The following is a 25,778-nucleotide window of genomic DNA, read 5'->3' on the forward strand; positions in this document are numbered from 1 at the left end:
CGAGACCCTGGCGCACAAGGTGGACATGATTTTGGTTGATGTCAACTTGATTCGCGCGGACCTGGGCAAAACCAATGAGCGGGTCAAATCCCTGGACCTCAAGACTACTGGCCTCGCGGACGATGTCTCGGAACTTCAGGCTGAGGTTCGTAAGTTACGAACCGCAAATGACCTCTCCGCCCGCCGGCTCGAAGACTTTGAAGGTCGGGCCCGGCGCAACAATGTGCGCCTAATCGGGGTCCCGGAAACTTCGGAGGAGCTCTCCGTGGATTTACTCGTCGAGGACTTGGTGGTGAATCATCTTGCGCCTAAGGGCCTCGGCAGGTTTTTTGCGGTTGAGCGGGCTCACCGAGTGCCTGGCGGACGGCCTAAGGTGGGAGCCCCCCCGCGGCCGATTGTCGCCCGGATCTTTAATTTTCGGGATCGAGATGCTATCCTGCAAGCATCGAGGGTGACAGGCCCGGTGCCTTTTCAGAACGCCTCTGTGAGCTTTTATCCTGACTTCACCCAGATGGTGCAGAAACAGAGGCAGGGTTTCCTGGGGGTGAAGAGGCGGCTTAGGGAGATGGACCTGAAGTATGCCATGCTTTTCCCCGCCAGGCTACGTGTGGTGTATGAGGATCGGACTTTTTTCTTCGAATCACCGGACATGGCAGGGGACTGGTTGGATGCGCTCCCTCGGCGACAGCCCGGCCGGGACCGCGTGGATGGAGCGGAAGGCGACCGGGATGGACAGAAGTGATACCTCCGGTGTCGGTCTGTTTTGACTCAGCCCCGGACAGTGACTCGCACCCTACTGCAGTAATGGGAGGGCGGCGGGGGGAAGATAGGAGCTCTTTCCTCCCTTGGGGTACTTTTTGTAGATTTGTTTTTGATAGGGCGACAGGCACACTGCAAGTTGGGGGGGCTTTGTAAGCTGACGCAGGGGTGCAGGGAGGGGGGGGGATTCGGGATGTTGGGGTTGTTGTTGGGGGTTGTTTTTTTCTCGCAAGGCGTAGCAATTGTTGTCAGTATTGCCCGCTCGTGGTTCTCCGCGGGGGGGGGGGGGGAGGTCTCTTTGTGTTTGGGGATGGGGGATAGGGGCTTAAACATAATCAGCTGGAATGTTAATGGCTTAGGGGATCGTATTAAACGGGGGATAGTCCTGCAATTCTTGAAACGGACCTCGCCAGATGTGGTCCTCCTGCAGGAGACCCACCTTATAGGGAATACATGTTATGCACTTAACAGAAAGAGTTATAAATTCATTGCTCACTCGGGGTTCTCCTCGGGCTCCAGGGGTGCGGGCATACTTGTTAGAGCTTCCCTACCATTTGAGGTTGACTCCACCATCGCTGATGACAGGGGGCGCTTTGTGGCTGTGGCGGGGAGGTGGGAGGGCAGAACGTTGGTATTGGTTTCTGTTTATGTCCCCCCTTCCCTGCAGGCCTCCACGTTTGCTGATCTGGGCAAGGCCTTGTTGGAACTCCCCGAAGGGATGTTAGTGGTGGGAGGAGACTTCAATGCGGTTGAATCTGGAATGCTCGATAGGTACCCGTCCAGGGACACCGGGGGTGCTCAGAAGTGGCTTCCCGACTTTATAGATACTTTTGGCCTGGTAGACTGTTGGAGGCTACGGCACCCCACTCAGAGACAATATACCTTTCATTCCGGGGCCCACGGGAGTCTCTCTCGGATTGATTACTTGCTCACTCTGGCTGCGCACGCCTCATTGGTGTTTGAGGCTAGGCACATGGCACGGGGCATATCTGATCATTCGCCGGTGTGGGCTCGTCTGGATATTGGCCGGGTGGTAGGGGCAGGGTGGCTCCCATTAACCCCTGGTACTTTCGTGACCCCAAGCTGCGCAGTGCGTTGCTGAAGACAGTTGATCACTATTTTCAAGATAATCAGGGTTCAGTTGAATCTGCGGTGTCCTTGTGGGAAGCTTTTAAGACTGTATTGAGAGGAGAGGCCCTTTCCTTGATAGTGGCCGCCAAGCGGCGGAGAGACGCCGAGGTGACACAAGTAGAGGACGAGATAGCGGCTTTAGAAGTGGCCTTGGAAGAGGATGTTGCACCGGCCACACTGCATAATTTGAGCTTGAAGCAATTGGAATATAGGGATCTGGTGACGAACGCCGCCAAGACCCTCAATAGGGAGCAGCAGGGTCGATTGTACGATGTTGGTGATAAGGCCGGGAAATTGCTGGCGTGGTTGGATAAAAAAGAGCGTGTTAATCGAGTGGTGCCGGAATTGTCGATGGACGGGGGAGAGGTTGTCACTGACCCCGACGGTATAGTTCAGTGTTTCTCGGACTATTTTCGTACGGTATACACCTCGGTTTCGGATAGGCCGACTGAGGACTCGTGTGACCTTCTGCGTGATATCGCTCTGCCCTGCCTTTCTGCCATTGATAGGGATGACCTCGATGGAGATATCACTGTAGACGAAGTGGCGTATGCTATCCGTGCGTTGCGCTCTGGTAAGGCCTCGGGCCCAAATGGTTTGCCGATTGAGCTGTATAAGCTTCGTCCGGATAAGTTGGCTCCTCACCTGCGCGCCATGTTCGTGGAGGCGCGGGTGAATGGGTTTCTTCCGCTCGATCAACGGCTGGCGACGATCGTGGTAATACATAAAGACGGTAAGCCCCGGGACAAGTGTGGCTCCTATCGGCCGATATCACTTCTCAACGCCGAGCCGAAAATCCTTGCTAAGATCCTTGCTAACCGCCTGGTCCGGGTGCTTGGCGACTTGATCCACCCGGATCAGTCGGGCTTCATCCCGCACCGTAACACTGCACTGAATCTTAGACGCCTTCATGGAGTGATTGCTAGGACGGGCACGATGCGAGAGCCGGCTATTGTGGCGTCCCTCGATGCCACGATGGCCTTCGATACGGTGGAGTGGGCATACCTGTGGGCTGTGCTAGCCAAGTTCGGCTTTGGGCCCGGATTTGTCGGCTGGGTGAGGTTGCTCTATGAGGGGCCTCTGGCTAGCGTCGTGGTGAACGGGCGGGCGTCGACACCGTTCGAGTTCGGGAGAGGCACCCGGCAGGGCTGTCCCCTGTCGCCGTTGTTGTTCACCCTTGCTCTCGAGCCGCTGGCGGCGTGGATACGATGGCACCCGGATATACGTGGGATTCGTTGGTCGCCTGACCACGAAGACCGTATTTCACTTTACGCCGACGATATTCTGCTATACCTCGCCTCGCCTAAGAAATCTCTGATAGTGGTTTGCGACGTCTTGACTTCGTTCGGTAGGAACTCTGGTCTTGTCATCAACTGGGGGAAGTCATACTTGTATGTCCTGTGTGGGATGTCCCGCCGGTCCCGCGCAACTGCTCGATCCAGATAGCCCGGCAGGGCTTTTTGTATTTGGGGATCTATATTTCCACCGACCCCATTGTAAGATACGAGAGGAACTTGCTCCCTCCCTTGGCGCGCCTGCGACGGTACGTGGCGGGCTGGCGGCGGTTGCCGCTTTCCCTCCTTGGCCGTGCCGCCCTGTTTAAAATGATGTCTCTTCCCCGTTTCCTCTATGCCCTGCAGAATACCCTTGACTTGGTCCCGGCCAGTTATTTCCGTGAGGTCGAAAGCCACCAGCGCGCGTTATTGTGGCAAGGGCGCCCGCGCATAGCGATTGCTAAGTTGACGCTTCCGTGGTATGACGGGGGTATCGCGCTTCCAGACATTCGACGTTATTATTGGGCCACTCAGTTGAGCGCGATTAACCATGGTGTATATGGTCCGGCGCTGAGCCCCGGCTACGCCATGGACCGATGGTTGCTGCGTGGGGGTAATTACCACAGAGCGTTGTACTCGAAGTCGTCGGACTTATCCCTTACGGGGCCCACCAGGGTGGCCGTGCATGTATGGAAGGTGGCGACGGACTCACTGGGCTGGAAGGGTAAGCTTACCCTTGCCACCCCTCTGTTTGACTCCGATATTCTGGGAAAGCTTTGGCATACAAAAGGGTTTGAGAAATAGGACCTGATCGGTATATCCAGGGTGGGAGACCTTTTGGTTAAGGGTAGGGTAAAGTCATTCGAGGAGCTGCAGAAGGAATATGAGCTAGGGAGCACGGAGTTCTTCCGATACGCTCAAGTGTGCCACGCCTTGCGGTCAGTCCTTGTAGAGGGGGAGAAGGTGCCTGAGTCCTCTCCGTTAGAGGACCGGATCCTGGATGGCCATATGCCAGAGAGTACAATCTCGCTCATTTATAAGAAACTAATTAATGTTCGGGCGGATCTTCTTCTAGGGTTGCGCGATCAATGGACCAGGGATGGCCTCGAACTAGATGATGAGGATTGGCAGTATGCAGTTTCTTCTCCCAAAGAGGTCGCGATCCCCGCGCGCCTGCGGCTGGTGCAGCTTAAAATACTCCATAGGGTCTACGTGACGGGGCCCAGGCTGGTCCATATGGGTTTCTCTGAGGAGGGCTTATGTAAGAGAGGCTGTGGTATGGTGGGCACCTTCCTACATATTATTTGGGAATGCGGTGCGATTATGGAGTTTTGGAAGCGAATCCACGATGTGATGGGGGAGGTGAGAGGCATCGTCATGCAGCCGGAGGCGCGGTGCTGTCTCCTGAATGTTTGGGGTCCTACTGACCACGACGCGGCACAGACTCAGTGGGGGACCCTAGGGAACATGGTAGCCAAACGCGATATCGCTCGCCTGTGGGGCTCTGCTAGGCCTCCTACATTGACAGAGTGGATGGAAAACATGGATTGGAGCATGTTTAGGGAGAAGACAGTGTATTGTGCTCGAGGGCGCCCTCGGAAATGGCACTCTGTATGGGCGCGATGGAACCAGTACAGAGGGGGCATATGCCCGCCCCCAGACCCGGACCCGCCTGAGGAGCAGCTCTCCCCTTAGCTCTCTTTCCGGCTTTGTACTCCTTGCTGGTATGTGTTTGTCTTCTTGAGTCTCTGACTTCCCCTCCTTTCCCTTACTATAGACCTGTGTCCGATGGACGAAATGGGGCTCGCTCCCCCTGATGGGAACCCTTTTTGTGCTTTCAGTACTTATCGCCTTGCTTGTGTTTAGGTTTGGGTTTGTGTTTATTTAAAACAGAACCTTTGATTCTCCTGTCAGTGAAATGTGGACGCTCGTATGTGTTGTGTTTCTAAAGCTGCCGTACCTCCGGGTTGTCGGCTGAATAGCTGTGTCACTGATTTCAAAGAATAAAGGTTTTTGAAAAAAAAAAAAAGAAAGGCCGGCTTCAAGCGCACTTTGTATGCATCTGGCACATCGAGCAGGACCACTACCCGAAGGCCTGCGCCGATTTCTGCGCCATGAACCCGTAAGCCTTGAGGGAGTGTTCCCTCAAGCTCCTGGCGGCTCAACGTGCGACGATCGAGGTCCTGGTTGAGAGCCTGGTCCCGGGGGAGGTCGTGGAGTCTGAGATCCTCGTCACACTCAAAGTCGTTGGGTCATTCGGGTAAGTCGCACCCCCACAAGAAGAAGAGATCTTTGACTTTTCCACATCCATTGGCTGACCAGACAAGGGAGCGTCCACATTCGAGGCTTGGCTCCACGTTTGAGCCAGCACCTGGGCCGCCTCTGCATCTGTTCAGGTTTCTGGGAACAGGAGCAATCCCGACCCGGCTAAAATAATTTTTTGAGGCCATACACCTCATATTTATGAGGCCCGTTCTCCCTGGAGCACCTTTAGGCCCGAGAGTTCAGCAGGGGCTTCTTCTGGTTTCGCACTGGAGGCTCCGTTCCCGGTACCAGTCAGGCCCCTAGGATCCATTCCTAGATCCGGTTCGATGCTGGTCATGCCACCTCGACCATCCCCAGCACCAGTCCCAATGTCAATGTTCCTGGCGCCACCGGCCCCATTCTAATCCCTGTGTCCAACACGGAGTCGGAGGGGTTTCATCTAACACCGACTCCCGTTGCGGACTGGAGGCATAGACTCGGGGAGGAATGGGAGGGGTCGTTGAACACTGAGGAATACCAGCCTTATGACACCTTGGACTGGGCGAGGATCTGGGTAAAGCCAGTGAACTGGACACTTCTCCAGATACTGGCATGCTTTCTCCCCCGACCATGGCTACGGAGGAGGAAGCTTCCTTTGCAATGGTGGTGAGGAGTGTGTCCGAGGTCCTTCACCTCAACTTTCCCTTGGTGGCAGTCAAGGCAAATGTCTTGACAAAAGTGCTTCAATCAGGAGTGTCCCCATCAGAACTGCTTCTCCCTTTTAATGAGGCACTTAGTGACTTCCTGCTTGGGACTTGGTCCAAGCCTGGTACAGGGGCTCCTTTGAACAAGACGATTGCCTGCTGCCACTGTCCCGCTCCAGGGGACCCAAGTTTCCTCACACAACAGAACAGTGAGCTTGATGCTCCAAGCCTCCACCTCCCACATAAATCCTAGCGCTTTCCCAACCATACCACCAGTTCGGCAATCCAAGAGACTGCATACCTTAGGGAAGAAAATGTTTTCTTCCATCAGCCTGGCACTTCGGTCTGTGAACACCGTGTGCCTTTTGGGATGCTATTCCCATGCTATGGTTGGAATGGTTTTGCAGGTGCTGGCAGCGTTACTGGAGGCCCGAGCTGTACTCTCCCAGGCTTTTGCCGATAGGAGGGATGCAGGGCAGTTCATTATACAATGTGGACTAGACATGACCGACTTACGGGGCAGAGCATTTTCATAGACAGTGGCTTTATGACAGCACACCTGATTGAGGAAGACTGGCTTTTCTGGGGATGTCAAAGCATCACTTATGGACCTACCCTTTGATGTATCCTGTCTCTTCTGAGACCAAGCGTATTCAGTGCTGGAGAGCTTTAAGAGCAGCAGGGCTATGGCTAGGTCCTTGGGCCTTTCCATGGCTCCTCACCACCTCCAATATACCTTTCTTGGCCATGGGAGAGGCTTCCAGCCGCATCTGTACCTACCCAGCCACTGTGGCGCGCAAGCTTCCCAGCCTCTGTGTGGCCAATCACACAGTACCCACAGGCTCCATGGGTTAGGCAGCAACAGTGGGGTCAGTCCTTCACCCCCTAGCAGCTGCAGCCGCCAAACGCTCATAATCTGCCCTTTTAACAATCGTGGGCACCCAGTGGGTGGCAGGATTTGACATCACCTGCCCCACTGCGGTCCATAACATCGAACAGGTGGGTTTTGCAGATCGTATGAAAGGGCTAGTCCCTCCCCTTTGTGATTACCCCTCCCCTTATGCCTCCAACTTGCAATAGGCTAACCAAGGATCACCAATCTCTTCTCTGCCAGAAAGTGATGGCTCTCTTGGCCAAGGAGCCATAGAGAGGGTGCTGACACCAGAAGTAAGCCATGGTTGTTATTCCTGCTACTTTTTGGTGCCCAAAAAAGACAGAGGTCTTCGTCCTATCCTAGACCTGTGCCTTCTCAATTTCTTCCTCAAGAAGATGTTAAAAATGCCCACGCTAGCTCAATGTCTTGTCTGCCCTCCATAGGGAGACTGGATGGTAGCGTTGGACTTACATGACGCATACTTTTTTATCCCGTCCTGCCTGCCCACAGGCGACATCCTGCGGGTCACAGTGAGCTACGTGCATTTTCAGTTAACTGTGCTTCCCTTTGGCCACACCAGTGCCCCTTGGGTGTTCACCAAGGTAATGGCGGTGGTTGCAGCTCATCTGCGGAGATCAGTAGGGCCAGGCTTTTGACGACTGGTTGTTGAAGGCGGTCTCGCCCCAGGCTGTTATCTCCCACCTCCAGACTACCGGGGACCTCCTGCACTCACTGGGGTTCACGATCAATCTGCCAAAGTCACACCTGACTCCCTCTCAGACACGCCCTTTCATCAAAGCCGTTCTGGACACGGTGCAGTTTTGGGCTTCTCTTCCGAATTACGAGTCCAGGATATTCAGGCTATGATACCGATGTTTCATACTCTATCCTAGATTTCGGCGAGACTGACTCTGAGGCTGCTGGGCCTCATGAACTCCTGGATCCTGCTTGTGACACATGCCCGCTGTAATATGGGGGCTCTGCAGTAGGACATGAAGTTCCAGTGTGCACAGCTTCAGGGGAACCTCTCAGCATGATCCAGATCTCGGAGAGAACTGCAAATGACCTGCAGTGGTGAATTATGAGCTGCAATTGGGTCAGTAGCAGACCCTGATCCCTTCCCCAATCAGATCTGAGAGTAGTGACAAATGTGTCACTCTTGGGATGGGGCGGCCATATGGCAGAGGTGGAGATTAGAGAAAACTGGTCTCCAGCAGAATCTGGACTCCACATCAACCTGTTGGAACTCCGAGCGGTCCGATTGGAATTGAAATCCTTTCTACCCTCCATCAAGGGAAGGCTAGTGCCAGTGTTCACTGACAACACCACCGCCATGTGGTACAACAGCAAACATGGCGGGTGAGGTTGTTGACTCTTTTTCAGGAGGCTCTGCTTCTCTGCACATGGCTAGAACATCAGGGCATTTCCCTAGTGGTTTAACAGCTGGCGGGCTCTCTGAACGCCATAGTGAACGAACTCTGTCAAAAATGCCTATTGGATCATGAATGGCGTCTCCATCTGGAGGTGGTGCAGGGTCTCTATCAGCAGTTGGGAGAGCCTTGGTTAGATATGTTTGAGACCGCAGAGAACTCAAAATGTCAACAGTTCTGCATGCTGGAGTTTCCAGGGTGGCTCTCGCTCAGAGATGCTATTTGGAGATCAGGCCTCCTATACGCCTTTCCGCCCATATCACTCCTGCACAGAGTTTTTAAGATCAGGAACAACCGGGCCCAAGTCTTCCTTGTGGCTCTGGACTGGGCATGGAGATTTTGGTATTCCAAGCTGTTGAGCATGGCCATCGATCCTCCGATGAGACTGCCCCTTCGGGAAGATCTTTCGTTGCTGCAGCAGGGAAGAGTCCTCCAGCTGAACCTGTCAACTCTTCACCTTCTTGCATGGAGATTGAGGTGAGGCAGTTGATAGATTTGGACTTCCTCCTGAAGTCTGTACTTTTATCTTGGAAGCCAGGCGTCCCTCCACAAACAGGGTATACCCCTGCAGTTGGGGAAATTTGTGACATGGTGTATCAAAAGACAGGTAGATTCCCTTTCTGCCCCCCTTTTTCAGGTTCTCCTCTTTATCCTTTCTCTTGTCCAGCAGGGCTTTGCTCTGGGCACTCACAAAAGCAATCTCTGTTTTTTTGTGGTTGGCTGACCAGTCATCCCTCTTCAAACCTCTATTGTTAATGGGTTCTTGAAAGGTTTTTAACATTTGTTTCCACTTTTCCCTTTCATTATACCCCAGTTGGACATCAATCTCGCTCTCACTTTGATTATGTATGCTCCTTTTGAGCCTTTGCACATTTGTCCACTCAGGCTCCTTACCATCACAATGGCAATTCTCGTGGCTATAACATTTGCCAGGAGGGTCAGTAGACTTCAGGCTCTGTCATCCAAGCCTCTGTACCTGAACATCTACCTTGACAAACTGGTGCTTTGTACAAGAGCTTCCTTTCTACCTAAAGTGGTTATAACTTTTCACGTAGGCCAATCTATTACTCTGCCTACTTCTTATGCTCTGACGCATCCCTCCAAGGAAGAGTAGTGACTTCACCGGCTGGACCCAAAAAGAGCATTGTCGTTCTACCTTGACCGAACACGAGAGTTCCGGGTGGAAGACCCACTCTTCGTCGGGTATGTTGAAGCGAAGAAAGGACAGGCCATGCCGAAGCATACCATCTCCAGACTGATTGTGCTCTGTATCAAGATCTGCTACGCATTGTCTAAAAGGCCACCACCCAAGGGTTTTCGTGCTCATTCCACTAGATAAAAAGCTGCGACCTCTGCGTTAGCACGTGGATTTCGGGCACTGAACATCTGCCAGGCAGCAACGTGGGCCTCCTTGCACATGTTCACAAAGCAGCACTGCCTGGACAGTCAGGTCTGTCGGGAAGGGCATTTGCCTGTTCGGTCCTGCAGTACTTTCTCGTATGAAATGGGTTCACAGACCCATCCCCAGAGATGGTATTGCTTGGGTATCTATTCTAAGGTAAGAAATCTGCGGCTAGAAGTCTCTATTAGAAGAAAACGTTACTTACCTTTGGTAACGCTTTATCTGGCAGAGACTCTATCTAGCTGCGGATTTCTTACTGACCCACCCATTCTTCACGCTCTCCAAGCGGATTTCTAGGGACAGGGCTTTCTACTTTCAGAACCCTAGTTTTCCAGACCAGTGGTCAGTGTTCTACACGGCTTGCGCTACGGGCGTTGAAAGTCGCAAAAAATCGGACGTCAGCGTGCTGGGGTGGCGCCAATATAGGCAGCGCGCACATCACTTCTGGCGCCGACGATGCCATGCAGAGCTGAACTACAACACCTTCCTGCGCACAGGGGTGCTGCTCCCAAAAATATTTCCGGATCCAGTCTGATGACTGGGGATAAATCTAAGGTAAGAAATCTGAGGCCCGATAGAGTCACTACCAAATAAGGTGTTACGAAAGGTAAGTAACTTGTTCTTTAGTATCCAGCTCCTATTCATGGACCCGCTTCCTAAACTGTGTGTCAAGGAAATAAACACTTCTCTTTAAAAGAACGTAAACTTTGGGAAGGTCCCACACCTCATCAAATCCAGCACTTTCCAGTTTTCTTTTAAAAGAAAAGTTCTGCCGGCTACCTCTCTTGAGCAGCTCACTTCCTAACATGTGGTAGCTCGCACCTTTCTATCAAGTGGTAAATGCACCCACAGATTATTACACTAGTAGTGTGCACACTGGCAGCATTAAACAGAGCCTAGTTTAATTTGTACCAATACCTTTGGTGGGTAAGTATTAACTTGTAATCAGGTGCACACATTTTAACTGCCCTAGACAAAGGGGCATTTTGTCATCACCCAGCCCTGGCACACCGCAACCTTTTCTGCATGTTGGGGTCCCCAGCTGTTCCTAAGGCTATTGGCTTGTCTTGGAACCGGTATGCTCATAGCTTTATAAAAATGAACTAATTTAAGGAGGATAATCCACAAAGGCTGAAATGCCTGTATAGTAATAGGTTGGCATAAACAACCTATTTGTTCAAAAAGTATTTTTGACTACTTGCCAAATGAAGTTGAACATGAAATATATGCGACAACTTGCTTTATAGTTGGTTCACATTTTTTTGTTTGTTCGCAGGCACACTGAAAAAGGTCCCTCAAATTCAAAGCCACCTGATTCCCTCAACGTTGATTACCTGGAACTCCTACAACACTTTGAGAATGTTCAGAACAAGCACCTGGAAGTGAGGCATCAGCGCATCGGTCGAGGAGATCATCTGGACAAAAAACTGGGCCTTTGAATGACGACCCCCAACTCCACAGATGCAAAAGACTAGCAATTTCAGAAAGAGCATGCGTGATCATGAAGTGTTTTCACAGGAGTCAACAGCACTTTTTCCTGGGAACAGGCATGCTCAGGCACCCAAGAAGGTCAAGAAGTTGTTTCCACAAATGAAGTATGGAGAGGCAAAGCACGAATAAGCATCCAAATTAGAATTTCGATGACATTTAGGCATGATTATGAAGCACATCTGCCAGCAGTCAGATTTCGCTTTCACAGAAAAGGAGCCTGGATCATGCAAAGTAACCAGAAGCACAACCACTAATGATCCACAAGGGAGCAAAACGCGCACTTTCATGCCGCATGGTCAAGTATACTCTGTACCACATGCACAGCCATGCAGCTCGCACAGAGGAATCAATATGTTCCTGGTCTCTTGGATAGCACCTGGCACATCCTCAATCAAAGGGTCAGCCATTCAAGGAGAGGAAACAATTAGTCCAGGTCCCTAGGTAGATAGTATAGTGATACCTGCAGAGCAGACATGAGCAGGCAGGACACTCACAGTGAGCAAGACTAGAGAAGACATTGAGAACAGACAACAAACCTACTGGTGGGAACACAAGCAATTCCAGGACACCAGGTAAAATAGGTAGTGAGTCTAGAAATCACTGGAAGAGCCAACAATGGGCATTGAGGGTAGTGATGAGACAAACATACAGATGGAGAAAATGTAGCTAAAATAAGTATGTATAGAGTGTGTAAGTGTGTAAAGTGAATAATGAACATCGCCAGTCGCAGTGTTGAATCTGCTGATCAAGCTTATGAGACACTGAAAGTGTCTCTAGGCTCTTGAAAGCTAGGGTCCAAACCTCCATCTTGCCCTACAAATACTGGGATGAGCAATCCTTTTGCTTCTGCGCTCCTGTGATGACCACAGGATGCCGAGTAGGTCCTTGAAGGAAGCGCTCTATAACTTCTTTCCACCGACGAGCTTATTTTCGTTAAATGTTTCAGTCGCTTGTTATATTTGCCTTCTATCATAAGCATTTGCTCTCGAATAGTCCGTGTTCGATCATCAGTGGATTTATGCGAATGTAGATGAATGAGAATTAGTCTGACACCTTTCAATAGTCCTGATTTGGACTTGTTTCTTTCTAATGGAACACTTTGTGGCTTTGGCAAAGATGGCCTCGCTAGCAACATTCATCTTTGTGTATGTCGTTTATGTGATCTGTTGTATCCCAGTGGCCCTGTACACCTCAAAGCTCCTTGTCAAACGATTCAGTAGCCATCACTCCCTTCATTCTCTCACACATATTCCCCACCTTTTGTGTGTTGAAGAAAAGATTTTTCCTGAGTAATGTTCTAAGAGATGGTTGCATCTGCATTGCAAGAGTCTTCACAACCCATCAATCAATAAATAATGGTTTATTACAACATATTTTCTAGTATTGTCCTTTCTGAAATATCATATTGTGACATGCAAACTACAAGAGCAGGGCAGCAATGGGAAACAGCTGTGTTGATGTCAAGATGGTGGTGAACAATGGTGATGTGTGCCGAATTGTTTTGTTGTCTGGGATTCAACTCTCAGAATGTGTCAGCATCAGCTTTTAGATACATTTGACAGTCTGGCAATCTCCATAAGGTTTATTATTGGTTTACAAAGGATTAGCTGTGTATTGCAATTATTAAGGTGTAGATGCAAAGTTGTGTGTGATCCAGGAGTGAGGCACACAAACATAGTTCTCAGAGGGTCAGGTAGGAGTGAGATGCAAAACTAAGTTGGGTGAGGCACACCTGTTTAACATTAAAGGTAACATTGGTGGAGGTATTTAGAGGCAGCATTAAGGTTCACAAACCCTACAGTAGTTATACAAAGTCTACTTTTTTTTAATGTTGTTTGAGCGTCTATGGTCATATGTTGATATTGAGAGACCCCCTCGTGCTACACAGTATATGGCACTAGACGTAATGAAATAGTACTAAGATTAGTGTCACACAGTCTTCCCTTCAATTCACCAGAGCCTCATCCTATATCTTCCATTTGCCTGATGCATTCCTTTGCTATGTTCTGTATTCTTGTTTTCTTATATGGAGTCAGACATTCCATTACCTTCATATGGTATACTGTATTTTTAGCCTTTGCCTTATGTTCTATTTTGCCTATATGCAGACAAACATGCATCCCAAGAGCTGCTTCAGGTCACAGACCCAACCAGCCATGCAATTTTCTTCAGCACCTTACTGGGCAAGGCTCTTAATGCCACAAAGATTTGTTTTTGGGAAGCGCAAGTCTTTGAAAAGGAGCTTTAGTGATAGAAACTTCTAACTGCAGATTCTTCATCTTTTGAATATTTCCCAGGTGCCAGACTGGATCTGGAAAGTTTTGTGCAGTACCTCTGTGTGCCTGTAGGTGATGCCGTGCGGCTCTGCACTGATGCCTTTTTGCTCCAGAAATGACATGTGTGACCTATATAGGTGCCACTCCTGTGCACTGACGTCAGTTCCTTTTTTCTGCACCGCAATACGCTAATCGTGTGCTATCTCTCATCTCTGAGTCCCGTTTACCTCATAAAAAAAATATAAAAAGTACAGTGTGCAAAGGAAATGTCACCTCCCAAAACAACAAGTTTTAATCAATGTATGCACTTTCGCAAACAAATGTCTGTGACCGATCCTCATCAGATTTGTCTGTGGTCGAGCCTCGCCTTTAAGGCCTGCAGTGGTTGCGTGTCTATGAACCCGAAGGCCATGCAAGACTGCGGGGCAAATCTCTGTCACCAAGCACTGAAAGATTCTGCAACAGGACCAGTCCACGTTGAAGGGTCGGTCCGGAAGTCTCAGTAGTCGTTCCCAGGGTCAGTCATCGTCATGATCCAAGTTTTCTTGTTAGTCAAAGAAAAAAACACGGAAAATCCAAGTGAAGCTCGACACCTTCTGACCACTCACACACATCTAAGAAGGCATGAGGGCATCACCATACCTCTCGATCACGCTCCCAGAGTCGATCCGCGTCCATGTCCTTCCCACAACTTGTCCGAGTACAACCAGAGCTTTCAGGGCTGTCTGCGACACCAACGGAGACCAAAGATCTCCTGAGGCCAAGCTCTGACTCTCTGGATCCCCACCCAATCCATCGGGCGCACCTTTGGACCCCAAGGAGCGGCGATGTCTTTCAAATGGGACACAGCCAATGGGTTAGCCCTAAGAGCCAGTAGGACCTCTGAATCCACCACTGGGCATCCTCTGGTTCCCATTCTAACTCAGTTTCTGTCACCACATTGGACACTCTTGTTCCCACTGCATCGACTCCTTTGACACCGGATGGCAAGGTACCCATTGTACTCTCTAAGTTCTCACCTCCCTCGCTTGATTTGCCACCCCCACAAGGAAGAATACATATGCTGCATTCCTTATTTGGCACAGATTCGGTCAATGATTACAATGCACGCCATGAGATGGGGCAACCATAGCACAGGGAAAATTGGTATGATTAGCCTTAATACTTTCTCTGAGTCAGGCCTCTGCTCACCCCATTGACTGGCCACTGTGGACAGTGCTTCTTAACTTATGCCCATGTGGAGTGCATCATTGCCACATGGCTGCACCTTCCACCATCCCTAGAGCGACTGACAGTGGACCATCTATCTGTTTAATGGCAGAAAGTGCAGGCCCTTTCGCCCAAAGGGCCATCAAGAGAGTGCCTACTCAAGAAGTAGGTTGTGGTTATTTCTGCTGTTTTCTGTAGCCGAGGAAGCACAGAGGCCTTGGCACTACTTTAGACCTGCCTCTGGAAGGAAAAATTCAAGATGCTCACACTTGCCTGGGTCTTGACTGCCCTCGACCCTGGAGACTGAATGGTGGCGGTGGACTTGCAGGATGCCTATTTCTATATACTTGTCCAGTAGGCCCATGGGCACAACCTGCAGTCAGTGGTGGGAGAGGAGCATTTTCAGTTCATTGTGCTACCTTTTGGTCTCACCAGCGACCCATGGGTATTCACAAAAGTGATGGCGGTGGTAGCAACACACCTGATCACGGATTCCAGTCTTCCCCTACCTCGACGACTGACTAGTAAAGATGGGCTTGCCCCAGGCAGCCATCAACCACCTCCAGACTAGGGCAAACCTCCTGCCCTCTTTCAGGTTTACTATCACTGCCCCAATGTCACACCTGACTCCTTCTCAGACACTTCCCCTTCATCTGAGCCATTCTGGACACAATTTGATTTTGTGACTTTCCCATGGAACAATGATTCCAGGACATTCAGATTATGATCCCGATCTTTCAGCCTATATCCTGGATTTCAGTGAGGTTGACTCTGAGGCTACTGGAACTGATGGCCTTCTGCATCCTGCTGCTCAAGCATGTAAGGTGGCATATGCAGGCTCTGCAGTGGGATCTGAAGTCTCAAAGTGCCTAACATCAAAGGGACCTCTCTGACAAAGCCCAGATCTTAGAGGAGACTGCAAATGATCTGCAGTGGGGATTACTGGACGATAAATGGGCCTGAGGCTGATCCCGCTCCCTACTGCTCCCAACGTTGACAATGGTGACCAATGCTTCCCTTCTGGGTTGGGGCAGCCATCTGGGAGAGGTGGTGACTAGAGGCCTTTGGTCTCCTGTGGAGGCCTGGCTCCATATCAACGCCCTGGAGCTGAGAGCCATCATCTTGGAGTTGAAAGTCTTCATTCCATCCATCAAAGGGAGGCTGGTGCAGGTGCTTATGGACAACACCATCACCATGTGGTATTGCAACAAGCAGGGCAGTGTAGGATCTTGGACTCTGTGCCAGGAGGCAGTACGCCTCTGGAAATGGCTGGCTATCAAGGGATCTTCCTGGTGCTGAGCCACCTGGAAGGATCTTCAAATGACCAGGCGGACTAGCTCAGCCATCGACGCCCAATGGATCATGAGTGACAGTTGCACCTGGAGGTGGAGCAAGTCTTTTCCACAAGTGGGAATAACCATGACTATCTGTTCTCCACTGCTGAGACTGCGCAATGTCAGTAGTTCTACATCCTGAAGTTACCAAGGAGCCACTCCCTAGGGAATGCATTCCGCTTAGAGCAGAACTCAGGACTTCTGCATACTTTCCCGCCGATACCACTCCTGCCCCAAGTTCTCAACAAGATCAGAACCACCGGGCCCGAGTCATCCTAGTGGCTCCAGATTGTCCACGGAGAGTATGGTACACTGAATTCCTGGTCTTCAGCATCTTTCTTCCGATGAGGTTGCCCCTGCAGGAGGATCTGCTGTAGCAACAACAGGGCAGGGTTCTGCACCAGGTCCTTTCCAAGCTCCACCTTCATGCATGCTGTAGGAAGCTGGCACTGTATATACTATAACAAAGCGAGGTATAGTGTGTACACTACTTGTAAATGCGAGACCTATTCAAAGAAGCAGCCGCCATTGTCCGGGCTGCTCGGAAAGTGAAAGCATGCATGGCGTGCTGAATGTTGCAGGAAAGCATGTTGTGCCTGCAGTAGGAGAAACTCATTAAAGAAAATAGTGCTTACAGACTAAAAAATACGAACCATGTAACAACCGAAGTAAAAGGGCCAGTCCTCATGGAAGGTTACAAATAAAGACAAGCCAGTACTAAGGAGGGACTAACAAGCCTATTTACAAATCAGAAGGCAGCCTTTTCGAAGAGCAATGACACAAGCGTATGACAAATGTGAGCAGGGCTTCTATTCCATTCTCCAATACAGCATACAGCAGTGCAGCGCATGCATTGCCCAGACTCGACCTAAAAAGGTATACGTATGGTTTATTTTTAGAACCAAGCAAGACTTGGTACAGGTAGGTAATATACATTCTTAATTGCATGACTGTTTAAAGAATGCAGTTGTATTTGTGAAGTCAACAGTTACAGGTTCGTAATACTTTTAAAATGCAGGAAGAATTACACAGTAATTACTTTTTGGTACTTTAAGATTACTTTGAGTATTGGGGGTGGCATGCCTAGATACCACACCTTGGGATTCTTAAACACAAGATAAGCACAACTTTGTATAATTTGGAATAGTATTCACTTTTACCCATGCGGTATACTTAAAACAAATTTTTGACCTAAAATCTAATCAGATGAATCTCTGCGGGAGGAAAAATGGTTATTGGTCTTTGGGGTAAGTACTCGACTTATGTAGGTGGGTTTTGGAGTTTAGGACCAAGGTTCCCCAAGGTCCAGATGGGCACTCGAGTTGCACCACCAGTGGCACTGGGGCGGCCGGGTGCAGAGACCCAACATTAACCAACGGGGCTAAAGGGGCCTTTGGTTTAGGGACTGCTGGCAAGCAGGCCTCTTGGGTGTGGAAGCAAAGCTCCTAGGGTTAAGGTCGGCACTGTAGGGGCCAATGAGCAACACACAAACTTCACCACCAGCGACACTGGGGCGGCCGGGTGCAGGATGCAAAGCAGACATCGGGGACCCTGTGTTTCCCAATGTAGACACTCGGTTTCGGAAGAGGCTGCAAGCTCAGTCAAGGAGACTTCTTGAAGGTGACCAACAAGTGGGGCGACAAATTGGGATCTGGTAGGATGCCTGGACACTGTTGGATGGCCCCAAGGCCGTGGGGTGTCGGGGGCTGGGGTGTCTTCTGACGTCGATTTCCTTGGGCTGCAATCGGTCGAAGTCAGTCGGTCAGTTGCGGTCGGGCTCTCTGGACCGCTTCGGTCAAGGGGGATGTCATCTTACTGCCTTTTAACGGTCGGGGGTATCTTTCAAGTAAAGGTTGCAGGTTTGGTTTCGAAGCTTGAGGGAGGTCAGGGGTCACCGGATCCCAAGTTAAGATCGCCATGGGGACCTCTTGGGGGTATTGGGCCACTCGGTCTCAGACCGTGGCGGCCAGGTGTAGAGTGGTGCAGAATCGCTGAGTCAACAGAGTTCGGACTCTGGAGGTTAGTCTTGTCTGAGCAAATCCGGTGCTCATGGGAGACAGAGTTCGTTAGTGGAGTGCCAGACAGGACATCTGGGCTCTGGAGGTTTGCTGCTGCTGGACACGCTGGTTTCTTTGCTGTAGGAAGCTCGTGGTCGGGACAGGGCTGTAGCCAAGTCATTTGGTTTCCTCGGTTCCTTCCTGGGTCAGCATGGCTCTTCGGTCGTTCTTTCTTCCTCGGATATGAGGAGGCAAGGTTCAGGGTCACCCCTAGATACTAAATTTAGGGGCGTTGAAGCGTTGTGCAGGTCGGGACCAATGGGTTCCTTCCTTGGGGTGGGTACACCCCCTATTTTGCCCCCCTCCATTGGGAGGGGGCATGAGCCTCTTCCTAATTGGCTGAGTTGCCTCATCTTCAAGATGGAGAGGACTGAGATGTGTACTTCCTATCGCCTCCCTCACCTGAGGGGTGGGGTTGGCAAAGATGGACACACCTCTCTTCCTTGGCTTGGATTTCCTGCCAATTCTCCCGCCCAGAGTGGGAGCTAGAAACGGTGGGAGGCAGTTGGTGGGGTCAATCTTCAGGGAGCATCTCTAAGATGACCTTGGAGTGCATTTTACATTAAATCCCACTCTGGCATAAGTGTGGGTTTAATGTGCTGAGAATTGTGCTACCAAACTTTCCAGTTCTTAGTAAAGCCATTATGGTGCTGTGGAGTCCGTAGTGACCAACTCCCAGACCATATACTTTTTATGGCTTTACTACACTTATAATATCTAAGAATGGACTTAGACACTGTAGGGGTACAGGGCTCATGCCTCTGTACTCGCAACTTAGGACTGGTGCAACCTGCTAGAGAGGTGACTTGCCTAGGCCTTAAGCAGTGGATTGCAGGTATGGCACGAAGGGATGTGTGCCATGTCGACTCTTCACTTTTCCCTGCACCAAAACATGCAGCCTGCAGTGGCAGAGTGTGTGGGTTAAGGTGCAGGGCCTCTAAGGGTGGCAAAATAGGTGCTGCAGCACTTAAAGGCCTACCTTGGTCACAGTGCCCTTGGTACCCCTGGTACCTCTTACAAGGGGCTTGCCTGTGGCCAGGGATGTGCCAATTGTGGATGCAAAGGTACAGTTTTGGTAAAGAACACAGGCCCTGGGTACCTGATTGGCAGGGATCCAGGGCACATCAAGTCGGGTTGCATCAGATATCAGGCAAAAAAGGGCACTTTTCTACACATGGAGATTGAGTGCTGACAGTTGAACATCTTCAACCTTCCTCCATAGGTGGTTGACATCATCTTGGCAGCCAGGCATCCCTCAACAAAAACTGTATATGCCGGTCATTGGGACAAGTTTATGGTTTAGTGCGGCACATGCCAGATTGCCCCCTTTCAGGCCAAATTATCTGATGTTCTGTTCTTTGTTTTGTGTATTGCCTGGCAAGGCATTACTTTGGGCACAGTTAAGAGGTACCTTTCGTCTCTTTCGGCTGTTACAGTTGCCGGTCCAGCTCTCATTATTCAAGTCACTGGTTGTGATGTCTATTTGAAAGGTTTCCAACCCTTGTTTCCTCTGTCTCCGTTCATCATGTCTCAGTGGGACCTTAACTTGTTCTTCACATATTTGATGGGCAGTCCCTTTGAGCCACTTCACAGCTATCCCTTGTGATGTGTCACCCTCAAGATGGTGTTGCCGTCATTGCAGAAAGTGAGTGAGCTTAAGACTTACCTTGTTGACCCCCCATGCACCACAATCTTCCCAGACTAACTAGTTTTGCAGATGTAAGAATCCGTCTTACCATACGTTGTGATGCTATTTCACGTTGGTCAAACCATCATCCTGCTAGCGTTCTATGCTCTGGCTAACCCCTGTAAAGAGGAAGAGACATTCCATCACTTGGACCCCGAAAAAGTGCTGAGCTTTTACAGCGATAGTACCAAAGAACACCAGGAGGACAATCAGTTCTTTGTGGGGTTCGCTGGAGCAGAAAAAGGCAAGGCTTTGCAGAAAAGGACCATCTCCTGTTGGATCAGACTGCAGCAATATTTGCTAACCACTGTCAAACAATAAACAGCCTCCAGAAGGTCTGTGAGCCCATTACACTAGGGTCAAAGCTGCTACCGCTGTGTTGGCATGCAGATTTCCTCACCAACCCTCCCATCCTCCCACATTTGTGACTGGGCTCTACTCAGCCATAAAATTCCAAGTCTAAGAATCTGCACACTGGTCAAAGGCATTTTGTTGCTCAGGCTCTGCATCTGAGGGCACGAACCACCTCGAAAGCAACTGACGTCTGTGCAGAAGGGTGGCACCCAAATAGGCCAGCGTGTCATTTCCAGAATTGAATGGCATCAGTGTGGAGTTGTATGGCACCACCTACCAGTGCCAGAAGTACTGTTCAAAAGTTTCCAGTCTGATGCTTTGGTAAGATTCAAAAGGTGAGGAATCTGCAGGTAAGTAACTTGTTCCTATGTTTCTCACCCGCCAGGTTATTGATACCATATTCTGTTTCATCCATATGGTTTCTGGTGCCTCTTCGGTTTGTAGACTGTTGAAGATCTTTCAAAGACTCTATGTAGTATAAGAAGGACCTATTAAAGAATCATATTCCAACTCAAATAGGTATGTTGTCTTCTCCTGAACTAAGGAACTGCAGAACAGTTACATCTCAACTAGCAGAGGGCATTGTCCCACATCTGGTTCATTTCCATCTTGGAAAAAGTGAATAAGTCCCTTTGCTGCACTGTACAGCAGAATTGTCCATTGTTCACCTCAGATGCTGCTAATAAGTCATTGGTTCCAAAGAGAAGCACTAGTCCAACACTGTTATTTTCCCCCCAGACCTGTAATGTCTCAGTCTGCCTTACGCTGTGCTGGGGTCTTCTGCACAGTCTATTAACTTGCAAAAGGGATGGTCACTAAACTGGGTCACACAGTGACAGCTTCCACATTTCTTTGGTCTCTGGTACCAGTGCTCTTACCAATCCTAGCTCTGAGAAGTATCTGCCTTTGTCCAGTTGAAGGTTTGTCTATTATTGTGAAGGAGAGTTTTTCAGATGCACCTCTAAGGTTGGCTCATCAGTTGTAATCAGTCAATAACCTTCCAAGCAGTCAGGAGGATTTGCCTGCATTCTTTTACAAATGCCTGTCCTGGCCACAAAGCAGGTTCTCCCTGTGTTTTTGATTGTGTGTTGGAGGACTGTACTATGCAATTATCAGTATGTCTTTTGATTTTTTTCCATACTTACATTATTTCAGGCAATTTAACATGAGTAATTTCACAACTCAAATGTTGCCACTGTGTTTCACACAAAATTTGCTTTCTTCCCATCAGTGGCGGCTGGTGACATTTGAAATTGGTTGGGCATGAAAGTTTGGTATGACTTATATAGTGAGCGACGCGGGCAAGCTTAATGGACAAACGTGGAGTCTAGAGTGGATCCTCCTCCAGAGAAAAAACTGAAAAAAGGCAAATGGTGCATTTTGAAGCAAATTAATTTAGTGATAAAGCAAGGCATATAAAGCAGTGGGAACGTATAGTTTTGAAATATTAAACACATAAAAAACTGCCCTATATCTTACTGTATTAATATGTTCAACAGTTACTTTAATGTGCAAATTGTAGACCACAACAACTTTAGCCTTTTACAGTGTGTGTTTGCACTGCATGCAGCATCAATTTTGGAAGAAATTGCTCTACCCAGGCTTCGGGAAGGACCCACATCTGCTGATCGTAATCAATCATATATAAATATGTGAAGACAGGTCTTTAAGTGGGATGAAAAATGTGGGACTCTTTAAAAAGGAACACGTAAAATAAAGTTCTGTGATTCCCATAGTGTGCTACCTGACCAGTATTTTGGGTTCTCTCTGAGATGTAATTACATCCAGATATACAACACAACAACTTACCTACACTTAAAACCTGTGAGTATGATGGCTTTGTTGAACAATATACTTACCTTCGGTAACGCATTATCTGGTAGAGACTCTACCTAGCTGCAGATTCCTTACCTTTGAATTTTCCAGGCGTCAGGCTGGATCCGGAAACCTTTGCTGAGCAATAACCCTTGCACGCACCGTCGGGTGGCTCTATTCAGTTCCGCTTGACGTCGTCGGCAGCGCCTGTTATGACATCACTGTACCTATATAGGTGCCACCCAGGCGCTTGGACGTCAGTACTTTTTGTTTTTTCCGTGCCAGAAGCACAGAGCCACAAATTAACTGATATAGTCATGTGCAAAACTAGGGCCCTGAAAAGATGAGTAACCTTGGCCCTACAAAATTAGTCCGTAAAGCGGAGAGAGATGGGTGGGGCTGTAAAGAATCTGCAGCTAGATAGAGTCTCTACCAGATAATGCGTTACCGAAGGTAAGTAACTTGTTCATCTGATAGAGACTTCTAGCTGCAGATTCCTTACCTTTGAATTAGATACACAAGCCAAACCATCCCGGCGGTAGGTGTGCATCTATACCTTAAACTTGGAAGTTCTGCAGGACCGAATGGGCAATATGCCCGTCCCTGTGGACCTGACTGTCCAGGCAGTAGTGCTTGGCAAATGTCTGCAAAGATTCCCACGTTGCTGACTGACAGATGACCAGGACTGGGACACCCGAGCCAAGGCATTGGTCGCAACCTTTACCCTGGTGGAATGGGTGCTTAATCCCTCAGCGGGCTGCTTCTTAGCCAGGGCATAGCAGATCTTAATGCAGAGAACGACCCAGTGAAAGGTCCTTTTCTGCACTGCCCGCCCCTTCTTAGCTCCGACGTACCCCTCAAAGAGTTGGTCGTCCACCCAGTACTCTTTAGTGTAGCCAAGGTAGAATGACAACACTCTTTTTGTGTCCAGTCGGTGGAGACGCACCTCTTCCTTAGAGGGATGCGGGGGAGCAAAGAAGGTGCGCAGCGTGATGGATTGACCCAGATGGGATGGGGTCAAAACCTCTGCAAAAAAGAAGCCCGGGTGCGAAGCACCACTTTGTCTGGAAAATACATCATGTAGGGAGGTGTGCAAGACAGCGCCTGCAATTCACTCATCCTCCGGGCAGAAGTAATCGCCACTAAGAAAGCTGTCTTGATGGTAAGCAGCCGGAGGGGACAATTGTGTAAAGGCTCGAAGGGAGCACACATAAGAAAGGTGAGGACCAAATTAACATAACATGGGCGGAAACAAGCGTGTCAGCCCTTTTAGAAACCTATGTACAATAGGAGACCGAAAGAGAGAGGGTTTGTCTGGCAGCGCAAAAAAAGCGGATAGAGCAGAAAGATAACCCTTGAGAGTACCCAACGCACAGTCATGCTGGGCAAGGGTTAAAATGAATAGAAGAACAGTGGAAAGAGAAGCAGAAAGAGGGTCAATAGACTTTTCTGTACAGTATAACAGCAGGCGTATACTGTCTTTGTGGAGGGCTGCCGGGCCGGCAAAATAACGTTGCATACTTCGGGAGGAAGGTCACAAGCCATCAACTGTCGCCATCTATCTCCACGCATGGAGCCGCAGAGGTGACAGGTTTGGGTGGAGGACCCTCCCCTGCTGCTGCGACAGAAGATCCCCCCGAAGGGGCAGACTGAGCGGAGGATCGATGCTCATTTTCAGAAGCTCTGGATACCAGACTCTCCTCACTCAGTCTGGAGGCACAAGAATGACTTGGGCCTGGTTGTTTCTGAGCTTAGCCAGAACCCTGGGCAGGAGTGGTATGGGCGGAAAGGCGGACAGCAGGCCTGAGATCAATTTGCGACGAAAGGCTTCGCCGAGCGATAGCCACCTTGGAAACTCCAGCTCGCAGTATTGCTGACACTGAAGGGGAGATTTACCAAGATTTTGCGCTGTGTTTGCGTCACAAAAGTGAAGCAAAATGGTGCAAAATATTTTTTTCCTAATTAACTTTCCAGCGCTAAACTTGATTAGCACTGGAAATCACGTAAAAGTAATGTGAAGCAGCGCATTGCGCTACTTCGCGTTACTTTGCACCATGGGGGTGTAGTGTACCAAGGGTGGTGCATGGGCGTTCCCATGGAACCACCCAAGGTTTCTCACGCTAAACCCAATTTACTAAAAACAGTAGATTGGGTTTAGCGTGAGAAAACTGCGCCCTTTTCAACTAGGCGCAAGAAAGAAGAAATGCTTTCATTTTTCCTTCCTTTTCCCAATGTGTAGCAGGTATACAAAGTGGGAAAAGCTTTCCCTTGTGTCGAGCATAGTATTTTGTACAGGAAGAGCACCCTTCATGTAGAAAACCTATGTTGGACTCATGTACACACTTTAGTGCTGCGGCGTTAAGGTGTGTGCATGGCGCACGGCAGCTGTAATCAGCGCTGGTGCAAGGGAAAGGGAAGGAGAGAGACATCTCTTTGAAGATATGGCGCTAACCTGCTCCCTCCCTGTCGCGCGCAACGCATCACAGCCTCGCCGGGGGGCTGCCCTGCGTTGCGTGACTTTTTTGTAAATCTCCCCCTGCGTGTACTCTTTGGAGGCGAACAGATCTAACCTAGGTTCTTCCCACTGCTGAAAGAGACCTTGCGCCACCTCCGACTGGAGATGCAATTTGTGATCCGCTAGGCATCGACTGCCGAGGTTGTCTGCCCTGGCGTTTAGAGAACCTGCCAGATGTTGAACCACCAGGGTTATGCCCCGCTGTTCAAGCCATGTCCAGAGACACAGGGCCTCTCGACAAAGGGTCCACGATCCCACCCTGCCCTGTGTGTTGCAGTACCAAATGGCGGTGGTGTTGTCTGTGAACACCTGCACTAACTTCCCCTTGACAGAGGGAAAAAATGCTTTCAATGCCAATCAAATCGCTCGAAGCTCCAACAAATTAATTTGGAGCTCCGACTCTGCCGGAGACCAGAGTTCCCTGATCTCCACTTCTCCCAGATGGCTGCCCCATCACAGAAGTGACGCAACTGTCACGACTGTGAAATCTGGTTGGGGAAGGGAGAGGGGTCTGCTGTTGACCCAATCACCGTTCGGCAACCACCACTGCAGATCTTTCACAGTTCCCTCCGAGATCTGGACCATTTCGGTGAGATTTCCTTGATGCTGTGCCCACTGGAACTTCAAGTGCCACTGCAGAGCCTGAATACGCCACCTGGCATGCTTCACCAAAAGGATGCAGGAGGCCATCAGGTCCAAAAGTCTCAGAGTCAGTCTCACAAAACTTCGGGATAGAGGCTGAAACATCGGAATCATAACCTGAATATCCTGGACTTTCTGCTCTGGAGGATAGCACCAGGACCAAGACCCCACGTCTCGGGACCCAGGCCACAGGACACAGACGCCAGGACCTAGATCCCTGGCCCCAGGAACCCGGACCTAGGCTGCAGGACCCAGGCCCTGGGAGCTAGGACCCATGAACCAGACAACAGGACCCAGTCCCCATGTCCAAATCTCCATGACCTAGGACCCAGGAACAAAGGACCCAAACACCAGGACCCTTGACCAAGGCCACAGGTCCCAAGACTTGGGGCCCAGGACACAGAGGCCAGGACCCTTGACCCAGGCGCCATGACCCAGGCCCCAGTACTCAGGGATCCAGGCGCCATGATCCATGACCCAGTACTCAGGACCCAGGACTTGGGACCCAGGACCCATGACCCAGGCCAGAAACACAGGACCCAGTACCCAAGCACCAGGACCCAGACCCCACAACCCGGGA

The 25,778-nt window shown here is 50.0% G+C and overlaps 1 protein-coding gene across 4 annotated transcripts in view; it reads left to right on the forward strand.

The window, feature by feature from the left end:
* Positions 1-12,682, forward strand: part of VAC14 (VAC14 component of PIKFYVE complex) — a 1,500,963-nt gene extending 1,488,281 nt beyond the window's left edge. For all 4 annotated transcript variants that reach the window (XM_085639779.1, XM_085639781.1, XM_085639778.1 and 1 more), the window contains exon 20: positions 11,095-12,682. In XM_085639779.1, coding sequence (XP_085495905.1) covers positions 11,095-11,257 — 163 coding nt within the window. In that variant the 3' untranslated portion in view covers positions 11,258-12,682. The remainder of the gene's footprint in view (positions 1-11,094) is intronic.
* The last annotated feature ends 13,096 nt before the right edge of the window (positions 12,683-25,778 follow it).

Source organism: Triturus cristatus, chromosome 12 (genome assembly GCF_964204655.1).
Source record: "Triturus cristatus chromosome 12, aTriCri1.1, whole genome shotgun sequence".
Taxonomy (NCBI): Eukaryota; Metazoa; Chordata; class Amphibia; order Caudata; family Salamandridae; genus Triturus; species Triturus cristatus.